The sequence below is a fragment of the Pyxicephalus adspersus genome, chromosome 6 (genome assembly GCF_032062135.1).
Source record: "Pyxicephalus adspersus chromosome 6, UCB_Pads_2.0, whole genome shotgun sequence".
In the NCBI taxonomy this organism is placed as follows: Eukaryota; Metazoa; Chordata; class Amphibia; order Anura; family Pyxicephalidae; genus Pyxicephalus; species Pyxicephalus adspersus.
The window spans coordinates 46,861,836-46,875,265 of NC_092863.1; the positions used below are offsets into that span (position 1 = coordinate 46,861,836).

The 13,430-nt window shown below is 37.1% G+C and overlaps 1 protein-coding gene across 1 annotated transcript in view; it reads right to left on the minus strand.

Annotated features, from left to right (window-relative positions):
- The window catches only part of PPIL2 (peptidylprolyl isomerase like 2), a 30,878-nt gene that overhangs the window by 12,688 nt on the left and 4,760 nt on the right, over positions 1-13,430 (minus strand). Inside the window, exons 4-8 of the mRNA XM_072415647.1 lie at positions 13,238-13,300; positions 10,781-10,832; positions 5,606-5,657; positions 5,108-5,199; positions 4,811-4,900 (exon numbers count right to left, since the gene is read on the minus strand). Coding sequence (XP_072271748.1) covers positions 4,811-4,900; positions 5,108-5,199; positions 5,606-5,657; positions 10,781-10,832; positions 13,238-13,300 — 349 coding nt within the window. The remainder of the gene's footprint in view (positions 1-4,810; positions 4,901-5,107; positions 5,200-5,605; positions 5,658-10,780; positions 10,833-13,237; positions 13,301-13,430) is intronic.

Below are 13,430 nucleotides of genomic sequence, written 5' to 3' on the forward strand. Positions count from 1 at the left end.
GCCGATGCCGATTATCGGGCGATAAAAATCTGACGTGTGTACGTAGCTTTAGTGGCAGATTGCCAGACCCCAGCCCTATGGGGGGAGACTCTAAAGACCTGAATTTTTTTTTAAGTGGTTACTACAATAGGACTAAATTTGGAAAATCTATATAAAAAAATATACTAAAGTCAAAACATTTTTATTTCTATTGCCTGCACTATTAGAAGGGAACCGGGAAATAATTTCCCTTTCTCTGCTCCAGTTTTAGTTAATTAGAGCCTGACAATTTTCCAAAGTCAGGAATAAAGTGTTTACCAAGAGAAGTGCACAAATAATCTTCCAAGTAAGGGCATTCAGGTTAATACTGGCAGTCACATTCATACAGCTAGGATACTGACTTAATTTGGGAAAATGTCTTGATAAAATGCAACATATCGAAGAATTAATGAGAATTCAGAGTAGAATATAAAGTGCATACACCCATCAGTAGGTGACAAAAAACACTAAGAGGTAAAGTGGAACAAAACTGATTCTCTCATTGAATTAGTTTCTATTAATGGATTTATTTGGCAGCAGGTAAGCAGTCAGTTCTTAAAGTGGATCCTGGGGAAGCAGGAAATATATGTAATCATAAGAAGTGACTTTAACAAGTGGTGCTGGATAGAGGACTGGATCATAGCTTTGTCAAATGGTGTTTTCCATACACAATGGGTAGTCCAAGGCTCATTAATGCATGCAAGGGAGGGGCTATGGTTGAAGAACGTTAGACTGTCTGGTCTGATCCCCCCCCCTCCTGAAGAACCACTAAGGCACAAATTGAAGAAAAACCCCAACGCTGGCCATGGGAGAAAAAAGTCAAAACATGAGGTGCATAGCAGCTTGTTATGTAGCATCAAACCAGTCAGTGCACCCATGCTGACCCCGGTCATTCACCAATATTGGACAATATTGAACAGCTTTCAGGGAATATGAAGTACACATGGCAATTAGACAACAAATCTGGCCATTTGCATCCATCAGGGTTTCATTGCCCACAATTGAATGGGCTGAAAATTCAAACCCTGATCAAAAAACTCTTCTCTAGCCAAGTGCTATTTTCCTGTATGGGTTACACAGCATGTTTGATTGTCAATAGAACAATTACAAGGATATCCGCTTCCCTTATAAGTTCTTGTTACCACTCATTCGTTAATGTCATTAACTATTTGTTTAGATCTATCAAATACTATAGCACTTCAAAGATACCGTAATAATACATACATTCTGCTCATTACATATACAATCTAGTAGGAAATGACACAAAAGAAATAAAGAACTGCGAAATGTTATAGACAAATAAGCAGTATAATCCAGACATTTTCATGTGCCCTAAAGTCAGTGTATTTTGAAGTACTTGGTTGTTGCTGTTATGGGTCATAAAATATCACCAACTGCTCAGAAGAATAAAAAAGTTTTTATAACTTTTTTATAATAATTGCTCATAGGTCTGTCATGCCTATTATAAGCTTACTGCTTAGTGAGTTAATGAAACAAGCACGTATTCAGCAATATAAGAACTTCTAAACTGCGTGTTTGTTATAGGACAGGAAGTATGTAGGAGTTATAGAATGAGTGTAATCATAATGGATTTGCAACATATTGATGCTTGATGATGGCTGCTCAGGTATCAAACTCTGACACGGGAAGCAAAGAGTTAAACGTCAGCATGGTAAAAGCTCAATATTTTAGATTGGGTCTTACACAGTACTTTCCGTCTTTGTTTCTGGTGACCAATTGTTATGAAAGGCGGTATGTAATGTATGATGAAAATTAAATGAACCTAACGCTTTTCCCTGAATGAAAAAATACAGGTTTACTTTAAGCATTCAGCATTGGCAGACAGGTGAGAAAAAAAATCTCCTAACATAAAGCAGCAGCATAGGAAAAGTTTTCCTACAAATTTGAGGGCTTATTTTGAAGTGCACACAAATGCAATTCGCAAATTGTACAGAAAGCTTTAGCAGGGCTTCCAGTGTTAATTCTGACTCTCTTAACTAGGTTGGGGCACAATAAGTTGCCTGAACAAAATACTTGTGCTCCTAACCCACTGGTTTTATCCATGTAATAGGGTCTGTTCTAGGCATAAGCAACATAAACAACTTTCTTAGCACCCCACCAAGTGGGGGGCACAGCATGAATACCCACACACACCTGCCATCGTAATTCCTGTATAACAGAGCCGCTGGTCCCCATATATTCAAATGAAGTAGCACAGAAAAACATGGGATCATAGCCATAACCATGTTATAATAGCTGCTCTAGTACTGGCAAAATTTTGGTCTACAAATGACAAAATCATACTGCATAGACGAAGTTGCCAGGCAATAGAACAAATAACCTACGGTTATTATACCAAACTTTGCTTTTCTTTTCTGCAGGGGCCAGGTAGTTGAGGTTGGGAGTTCTTCTTTCATCCGCATACTTGTGCTGATTCAGTGATTTAGAACAGACAGCCTGGTAACTAGCTTTGTTATTGTGCCTCCTCATGTCATACAAGTTCTTTTAAATGCTCATGTATCTCTCCCTAACTCACAAATTATAATTAAACAGTTACATGTCTCACCTCCCACACTTCTAGCCAGAGCTGACTGTATTATATAAAACTTACTCCAATATGAATGGCTGCACAGCCTCAAAGATTCAGTTTTTAGCGAGTTCCTAGAAATGCAAATTACAAAGCGTGTGGCTATGTGCCATATTCTCACCAAGTTTATATTAATCATTTCCACAGAAAACAAAGCTGGAACTATTTCAAATCTTACTCCAGTAACTAAATACCTTATTCTACCTTCTCGAACTGAAAAATAAATATAGATATGCAAAAAGGTACCTGATATGGCTGTAATAATTGCCACACACATTTGCCTATGCAAACTGTATATATACCAAAGCCAGAGAATGGTGTACACATCACAGAGCCATCTGAAGTCTATGGGTGGCATTAGTTACTAGTCATATGTTTAGATGCTTTAATTTAGGTCTTACAGTGCTATGGGTAACAAGTAAACCTTTTAGAGATTTTAGCATGTAGTTTGGTAAAATTTTGCATTGTAGCATTCTAAACAGTTTTAAAGTGAATCTGTGTCTACACATGCAAGATGAACAAGTTGAGTTATCTGCTGTCCCCTTTGGGTGTGTACACGAACAAAAAGAGCAATACCAAGTACTTCCAGGCAGGGTGGAGCATGTGACCAACTCCTCTTTATTCTTTATCCTGGGAGATAGCGCTGTTTTTTGAGTGCTCAGACAGGCAAGCAAAAGTTTCCTGCACTGTGCATGCTTCAAGTTGCAGCCAGCTTACTGCTTCTTCACAGCACTTAGCCATGAGATTAAACAGAAGGAAAATGCAGTCCTCCCAACAATGCTATACTTTATTCCAGAAAATGTTTTACTAAAAACAACAAAGCTTGAAAGTTTAAATAACTGAAATTAACAAAATCAATGGAAGGAGAAGACAGAGGAGAGACGGTAGAGGGAAAAAAAAGAAAATTATCTCTTCACTAGACCTTTTTTAATAAGAGGTCATGTATGCTGCCATTGTTGACTTGGTTTGAAAAAAAGCTTGCCTGGCTGTTTGTCTGATCCTCTGTGTAATACCTTCTGAATCACTGACCCACAAAGAGTATACAGCTCACCCAATTGTCACACAGTTATCTGCATGAATGTTTTAGGTAGGTGACAAACACGATCTATCTAGTTATAAAATCACCAAATCTTACTCCACATCTCCTGAGACTAGCAGTCAGAGGCAGTGTCTTAGATCTCACACTGCAGATATACATAACCTAAGAGGCTGTATGCACAGGAATGCCTTGGCACAGTCATGTACCAGGAAAAGAAATGGCTTTTTATTAAGTGGGTTTCAAAACACTGTCGTTTTTTTTTTTTTTAGAAATTGCTTAAGCACAATTAACATGCTCAATGCTTTTCTAGAAGTACAGAATATAACTGGGTATTAGGGATTTAAAGTGAAGATACCAGAGAGTGTTGATTCAGGGAACATCCTATTGCCTCATGGAATCAGGAAGGATTTTTTTCCCCTGTTAAAGCAAACTATATCAACTGTGTCTTATAGGGTTTTAAATCTGGGATATGCTTATTTCCCTAGTATTTGAACTTGGACTTGTATCTTTTTTTTCAACCTAACCTACTATGTAACATCCCTTAAGGTTTTTTATATCAGTGGTCGCCAAACTTTTCGAACCATTAAATTTACCGGGTGTCACTCAAAAGGGAAGAAACTTCCCCTTTATTGACGTCATAATGGCAGAACCCGCCCACTCCCCCACTGCAGGTCTGAGCCTGCAATAGGAGAGTGGGCGGGTTTTGTCTAGAGATACAACCTGCTCACCGCCCTGAGCCTCGGTTTTGTACAGGGGACATGGTCTGTGGACCGCGCAATGGACCATCGGTTGGCGACCGCTGCCATATATCATAACATTTTTTCATTTCAGGCGCATAATAACCGAGAATGTGTTGTGTTGAACTTTTTTTTTCATTTCTCCCCTTGTGTGCTCCTTTAAAAATAGTACACAAAAGTAGAAAAGTATTTACAGTGTTTAGCATTAGCCAAAAAATTGTCATGCATTAAAGTACTAAACTACCAGAATTAAGGTAAATATTTAGGGTGGAATGTGTATGCACAGCTTGTTTAAATATCTGAGAAAACATTATTTACACAGTTCTCTGCTTTTTTTTCCCTAGAAAATAACCATGAAGAAATAGTGTATTTATGTGAAACAAGGTCACAGCTTTTGAACCCTCAGGACTGGATAATACAAGTTCCTACCTGTAAAGTTATAATGTCCTGGCGGGTGAAAGGTTCATCGGTTAACAGGTCTTTGTAGCTCTTCGGCTTAATGTTTAATTGTTCAACAGCCTGGGTGGGAAAATTGTACACTTTGTGTTAATGCAAAGGCAGAAGTATAGCCAATATACCCTTAAAGCGAATTGTAGCATTTTTACAAGCAAGCTTATATTTACAAACACTGTACTCCATGAAAGCTACAAAGCTAGCATTTCATCATGAAGTGGTTACACATTAACTCAAACATTCAGAGCTTGCAATGTTTATATATTGTCCTACCTCATAGGAGAAAACATTTCCGGTTTGAGCAACAGCCACGATGTGTGAATTATTGGTGAATACAGAGAAGAGGACAGGGCAGTGATACTTGCCTAAAGAGGGAAAGACATAAATAAACAACAACAAAGTGAGGTACCTCTGCTATTACAGATGCATTGTGATAGGATAAAGAAATATACTTTTTTTTAAGCTACCAAAATAATTAAAAAAATATAATAAAATATTAATAATATAAAAAAAAGTGAAATATAGGAGAAACCACACACTAACATTTTGTGCCTAATAAATCACTGAAAATGTAAGCACAAGTCAAACAGGAAACACAATTTAACTTTACATTTGCCAATATTTCACTGCATGCACCTCTCTGCAAGATGCTAAGAAGCACAAATATTGGAAACCCTGTGTGGCACTTGCAGTTTATTTCAGTGACAGGTTCCCTTGTAAGGATGAAAACATGAATAAATAAAATCAATGTATTATTAATTATTAACTTACCATCCTGGTTCTTGGCAAAGTTCAGCTTAATAAGAGATTTTGCCTCTAATTTCTGAAAGAAAGAATTAACCATTCTGAAATATAACATATAAAACCACAAGGCAATTTTATTCACCTAAAAAAACTATTTAAATTAAAAAATTGTGTAGTACCAATGGAATCCTGGGTTAGGTAGAGATAAATTCCAAACCATTCCTTGTGGACATTGTAACAAAGAGATATCCTTGTGTATAACTGATTAACTGCATAATTTGCAAGTAGGAAGAGCAGGCTGGAGTGACAATAATATATTAGTGGCAGTATTATACATTGGAATGGTAACAAAAAAAAAAAATATGTGATTTAGCTGCCTGCTATTTAGATGGAAAAAAAAAAAAAAAATTGAAAAAATTATTATGAGATTTTCCATCTTTGAGGCTAAATGTGTAAAATCAGACTCCCTGTGCCATTTGCTGGGCAGCTTAGCAGATTGTGGCAGGCTTCAGAAACAACAAAAAAGTAGATTTTCACAGCTAGAGCTGCATCGCTATGGAAAACTGATAATGACTGAAGCAAACTTATTCAGAATTACTATTTCTGAACTACAAGCAGGTAAATCAGGCATGGGTAAACTATGACCCACTGGGCTTTTTAATCTGGCCCCCTAAATATTGGTACCAATTTGTCCACTGGCAAAAAAAGGTGACCAACAGCACAGAACAGAAATTAAATGTAAGCTTTATTTTAGTTTATGGCTTTTACATGTCATTTATATCAGTTAGTACAAATTCTCTGCATCAATCTGGACCGGCCGGACTTTAAAATTTTAAAACTCATTGTGGCCCCTGGACCAAGTGAGGTAAATGTTACCAATGCATCTCTATTTTCGGACATGGAAAACCCCTATAAAGTTTAAGTAATATGCTTAGATTTAGATTTTCCTGATTTCTTCATTGCCAATTCATTAGCGTGCCTTCAATGTTTTTAATGAAATGCAGCAAGTTCATGGCTAATGTGAGAGATTGGCAGAGGGCTGTACATTGCTTCCTCAAGTCATCTCAGCACCTTGACTTATGCAGACTGGAAAGCCTCACATGTGATGCTGAGCTTTACATTTGAAAGGACGGAAATCTAATAAATAAATTTAGGGTGGACAGTTATAGCATGGCAAATGATAAAAGGGCTGAATGATGCTGGGTGTCCATCAGCACAGGATGGGAACCTGTACAACTGTGCAGGATGGAAGGTAAGGCTGGAGATCATCTGGAGAACAACAAATAACTATTCCAACCAGGTAAATCAATCTAAATATTATGTAATGTTTATTGACAAAAAAAATGTTCAATAAGCAATCCTCTTCTCCCACCATCCACCTATATCTCCCTACTCCTCTAGGACCATTTTCTGCTGTATGGTAATCCTCCGCACTCCCTTCATCCATATTCATTCCTCCCAGTGATGCAGCAGATCACTGTTTGTTTTTATAGGCACATTTTTTCTAATTTTTAGAACTTTTCTGGCAACATACAGGTTAATAAGATTCCGGGTGGAGTGTCTATGACCTACTTTCTATAAGGAGCCTGTGTGAGGGGATGGTGACACGCTATCCCCTGCAGGGCTTGTGTGAGTATATATGCAAGTCTCCATCTTCTTTAAAAGGTTACCTAAGCAGCAGCAGCAGCAGAAAAAAGATATTAAGTGTACACTGAAGTCAAAATTTATAAAACGGACAGGTGCCCTGAAGGGAATTCTTTACGCTTGAAATGCGTCCCGGTGCTGTAATGGATCCTTCTGTATAGTTTCAGGTATCAGTAAGGCATGGACTCAACACACCTGGTAAATCTTGCCATTTATGAAATAATCCTACTGAGCCATAAATGATGAGGTTTGCACAACACTGCCCTAATGTCTGCGGGGGATAAATTAAACATTTATTACCCCCACCAACATGTACAAGACACGCTTATGCATGCTGATAGCATGCTAGATATCTAAAGTATGCAGACAGCCCAAGCAGAGGATGTACAACCCAATACTTAGGATGTGGGTCAGAATAGATTTTGTGAAATAGAACATGCACTTATAAATACAGACCAGTATTTATAAAGCGCTATTTAAAACCTACACACTGTACTTGACAGTAACACTGAAAGTTAGAAAATAAATATCTCAAGTTTAAACCTGCTATTTCAAAGCTCAAATAAGCATCTAAAAAAAAAAGCAGCTTAGCAGTCAAATTAGGTAATTTATTTCTTTGTTTAACTACTTATTTTATTGAAAAGCAGCAGGTGAAAACTAGATGGGGATATAATAATTTTTCTGTAAATTCAAAAGTCTTCCTCTGTCCAGACCTTGCAAAATACTTGTAAAACAGGCCAATGCTTGACACTTTTTTCTTGATAAGCCTTTTACAACACAAAGGCATAAAAAGGTTTAGGAATAACAGAATTTGGCTTGTTTTACAGTAATAAGATTTTTTTAAAAAAACTTTCAATTTTAAAGTTTTACTTAAAAATCATATGGTCCCTAGTATGTTCTAGAATGTATGAAATCTAACTTTAGATAATAAACAACACAACAGATTCCACCTTGCCATTATTTAGGAAAAATAGAGAAGCCATGTGTGAAAAACTAAAAACACCCTACATTTCAATAGCTTGTAGAACCACAAAAAAACAGCAACAGCTTAAAGTCATAAGGGAATAAACAAATTCATCAGTCGCTCAACATTAAAACATTGCTTCAATTATTTAAAGTTTGTGGCCATTTGTGTATGCCTAGCTCTCTTAAGTTACGGCCACAGCATTTCCATTGGTTTGAGGTCTGGACATTGACTGGGTCATTCTATTGTAGATTTGCTGGTGTGCTTGGATGGTCCTGTTGCATGATCCAATTTTGGCAAAGCTTTAGCAGGTTGCACCGATAGTCTCACAATAATTTTGTATGCAGAAGAGTTCATGGTCGACTCAAAGACTTTAATGTGCCCAGGTCCTGTAGCTGCAAAATGAGCACATATCATCTCTCAATCACCATGTTTGACAGTTGTTATGAGGTGTTTGTGCTGATATGTTTGTTTTTTGTAAAACGTGATGCTGTGAATTATGGTCAAACGTCTCCACCTTGGTCCTGTCTGTTTCAGAAGTCTCACATTTTCTTCAGAAGCAACTTTGCAAACTAAGTCGTACTGCCATTTTTTTTCTCCTGGCAACTCTCAGAAACAAGCCAAACTTGTTCAGTCTTCCTCTAATTGTATGGTTATGAACGTTAATGCTAAACATGCTAATTGTGGCCTGTGGATTCTGAGATGTAGGTCTTGGGGGTTTTTTTCATGGCATTGCAGTCTGACCTTGGAGCGAATATGTTGGGTAATCAATTCCTGGAAAGATTGGTTAATTCCTGTGAATCTTTGTCAATGTAGAATTGTGGACTTCAAATTGTTTAGAAATGGCTTAACCCTTCCCAGATTGATGAGCAACAACATGTGCTTTTCTGAGGTCATTGCTGAAGTCTTTATTCATTGGCATTGTATGTTAATTCCTATGGCTAGTGGTAAGGGTGTACTTAATTTTTCACACTCTGCTTCTGCATTTTAACTTCGTCTTTGGTAAATAAACAACGTAACAGTGTAACATTTTATGCGTTGTTCAAATAAGGCTGCATTTACCCAATATTAAGACTTGGGATAATAAATTTTTTTAATGTCTAGATTCACAATATTACAACTGAGAGGGTGTACTTGCTTATTCTTATGATTATATGTTTAAGCGCCAAAAGAGTTGGCTAGCTCAAACTACAAAACTTGAAAAGTACATCTGAAAAATTAACTATGTTCCCTCTTCCTTTACAGGCTCTCCTGTGGGTAGAACTGATTATATGGTAACAGGGTCACTGTAATAAACAATCCATCCCACCAGCAGGCAGAGCTCTTTTCGCTTTTTCTCCTTTCTCCAGCATCACTATCAGCTTTGTTTGTCTCAAACTAAGACACCATAGATGGGGCACAACAAAAGCAGATGAATGAATGGGCAAGGCAAACTTGGACTGCTGTATTTTGTCTTCAAATGTTTGGGTTGCCTTTAGGTAGAGCATTTATTTTTGGTGCAGATTTTATGTGAATAAATTGGCATATTATATGTAGGTGCCAAATTCTAACAAGAAAACTCCCACCGCCACAATCCATCGGGGCTGTTAAACCTGCAATGTAGCATGCTTCTAAAAAGCATCATAGCAGATTTAGTATAATTAATGACCCAATATCACAATCACCGTCTAAAACTTCCTTCAGCTCTAGCACATTCAGACATATGTTATAAACACATTCAACTCAGCTGAATTGTCATGAGATGAGTCACCTTTCCATCACTATTATTATCAGTAAATACATTATTATGGATTGTGGGAAATGCTGCCTAAGTGATACACAAAGGAAAAGCAATGAGTGCCTGATCATCAACTCACGGCCATCTAGTGGTAAAAAGGTGAACTTTTTAAACGTTTTAACTTTTTGGACAAAAGTCTGTCTACAAAGCAGTCTACCTTGCTGTCATGAGTATTACACCAGGGCTAGAAAAATCGATATTCAACAGCTTTTTCGTTTGCTCATCAGATATTCAAATGCAGTTACTTATTGGTCACATAACTATGTTGGGGCAATTTACATTTTTGAGGTTGGTGATGGCTCTATACATCGCATGTTACAGTAATACAGCTATATTAGCTTGATACTGGTTTGGAGTGCCCCAATACTTACTGGTAAAAATCCACACGGGTAGGCATAATGTGAACATCCACAATAACTGATGGCATTTTGTGGCAGAAGGGAATTACTGTGGGAGATGGCCCCTGGACTGGCAAGTGTTTCAGCAGAAGCAGTTTTTGTGGAGTTTAGCATTAAACATTCCAAATGGACAATCATGATTGCTTGCAATTGCATATCTAAATACAACTCCATGTATCCAGCTAAAAACAGTAAAATCTTGTTTCACTGAAGTGGAATTCCAGACAGCGATTTGTGAGTGGGAAAGACATTGGGGAGGGTCAATATTACTTATTTGTATTTCAATGAAAGCTCCAGGGAAACCAGAAAGATATTTACCTTCACACCAAACCCTAAACTATAAATTCCTAATTTGTTTTTGCCATTGTTAACTGGAATCAACACCCCTGCAACCAAAAGAAGACATTAGAGTAACATACCTCTCCTGTTATGGGGTTAGTGCCAAATTTCTTTATCCATGGGACAATACTCCTGGAAAAATTAACATCAAATAAAATTTCCTAATAATTAATAGGAATTACACAAATTACAATGGAACATGTTAAAAAATGCATCAGACAACTGTGATCCATAAAAAAGAAAATATTTGCAGAATGTAGTTTGGTGCAGGCCTGATAAGGCACATCTATGTTATAAATGTTAGACAACAGGCTGGGGTTTGAGGATTATGTGTTAAAGGATACCTGCCTTAAGAGATCTTTGGGAGCAGCCATTACCGAGCTTCTTCTAAAAATGAAAGTTACCCGTCTGTAATTCTATTCATCTGGCTAGAATGATTCAGTGACTCACCTGAGACAGGTATGTAGATAAGCAGTGTCAAAACACCTAATCTGCAAACTCATTATAGGTTATTTACAACACAGCATAATGGTCAGAGCATCACCAGTGCAACCACAAACTATTTTTAAAAGGTGAACATTAAAGGTTCCATTGTCTTCCTGGCATGTGAGCATTGATCTTAAGTAAAACTGTACTAGATTTTAAATACGTTAATATCCTACCTAGGGGCACATGATACAAGAAACTTGAAATGACTGGTTTAGGTATTTTTATCCCTCTCTGATTCAGTTTTACTGTGTGATAGAAGCCTAACTTGAGTGAAAATTGTTTTCAGGGGTGGTGAAGGGTTTGGACTATTTGGAAATTTTTACTGAAGTTTGAAAACTACATTTCTAAATTAACAAATCAGAGAAACAAAGGAGAATTCCCATGCCTTTTGGTATTTCAGGTTCCCTCATGTTCTTATTAACAAGCCCACTACTGTGTCCTTAGGTATCCTTAGGTACCCTTTGCTGTCAACAAATTTATTGAGGTTATGGAACTGCCTCACAACTTCATAGAAGCAATATTATTCAGTGACAAAGCATTTCGATTGAAGCAAGCATGCATGCATGCCTCCGTCCCTACTTGTGTGTCGGCCGTGCATTGTGGGATAAAGATAATTAGCAGGAAGTGGAGGACCGACAAAAGGGATGTAGGTGGTACTGGCCTACCACAATTCTGCAGCAACAAGAATGCAGCCTATACTGATCAGAGTTACTCATTGCACCTCCTGCTCAAGTAATTTTTTTCACACCTAAGCCGGTCACAGAATATGAATGGCTGATGCCATTGCTGATCTCTCTTGAAAATAATAGTTGTCTGTTATACTGATTCATACAGCCTAATTTATTAAAGACTGGAAAAGGTAGAATATCATGGGTGAACCTGGGCAATCATGCAAACCTGGAATTAATCAGGTGCAGAACTGAAAATATTTACCAATAGCAAATTATTTTTAAGTTTTGCACCTTCTCCAGTCTTGAAGAGCTTTCATAAAATCAGGCCCATAGTCTTTGGCAGTTTCTGAGTCACCAACTTGCAAAAATAATACACATGAATATCTCTGAATTTCCCAGCTCCAAACTTCTAATAACTCATTATTATGATAAGGAGTCTCACTGACCAATAGGAAAGAAAGAAGAAGACGACAGGAAGGGCAAACTGTGATACAGAGCAAAACCATTCCCGTCATAATTCCCTGGAATCTGAGCAAGTTTTTGTGTAGCTACCCAATGCCAGTATTTACATTTGTGGCAGTTCTCAGATGCTCAAACTCAAGATGGTTTGGAAGTTTACATATAAATGGTTGTAGAATAGGCAGAGAAATGTACACAACACCTGGGGCAAACCCACTCACCACTACATGTGCAAAGCAATGTATAAAAAGCCGACTGCAATATGGGTATTTTGTAACATGCAGACCCTAAGTGCATGCCAGTCTGCATATGCATTGTATTTGTTGAACCCATGGTTTGTCACCCATACCATCTTTATTAGGATAAAAAGCTGACTCCAGTGGATTAAAGAGAACTCAGCTAATATCAATTTTAAATTACACAAACATTATAAGTTCAAATTGTCAGTAATACATTCTTTAAAGTAAACCTTTCCTTCATTTTAGTAAAAACTGAAAGGATACCTAAAAGCATTCACCACAAACAGCATATTTCCCCATTTTGGATATCATAAATATAATACCAATTAAATAGTACTTACAATATACTGAACCTAAAATGGCTTAATTATGTACATGGTTTCTTCTTGGAATCTACAATACAATTAGGCTTTGGATACTGTAGAAGCTCAGGAAATACTTTCACACATTTAATAATGCTGACACATATAAAAACGGAAAATGGAGGAGTGGCAGAGGGAGCTATTGTTCTATTGTGGAATTGCTGTATAGATATCTGTATTGGTGGGGTCTGTATTTGATCTGGCTAATGTCCAGACTGAAGGTTACATGTTTAAACCAGGCTAAACATTCACTCAAGAATTGTACAATGTTCAGATAGCTGGTTAAGATTTCTTTATTGATTTTGAAATGTACTTACAGGAGATCAAATACTATTCCATCTGGAGTGCACACTGGATATTCAAACGGTTGTAAGGACAAGCTGAAAAACAATGAGAAACAATATGAAATCCAATTAACCTAATATTCTAAAAAATATAATTTCCAAAACGTGACATTTTTTATTTTTAGACTATTTTGTATTTAATAGGAGAAAACGTGGCCAGTTCCTA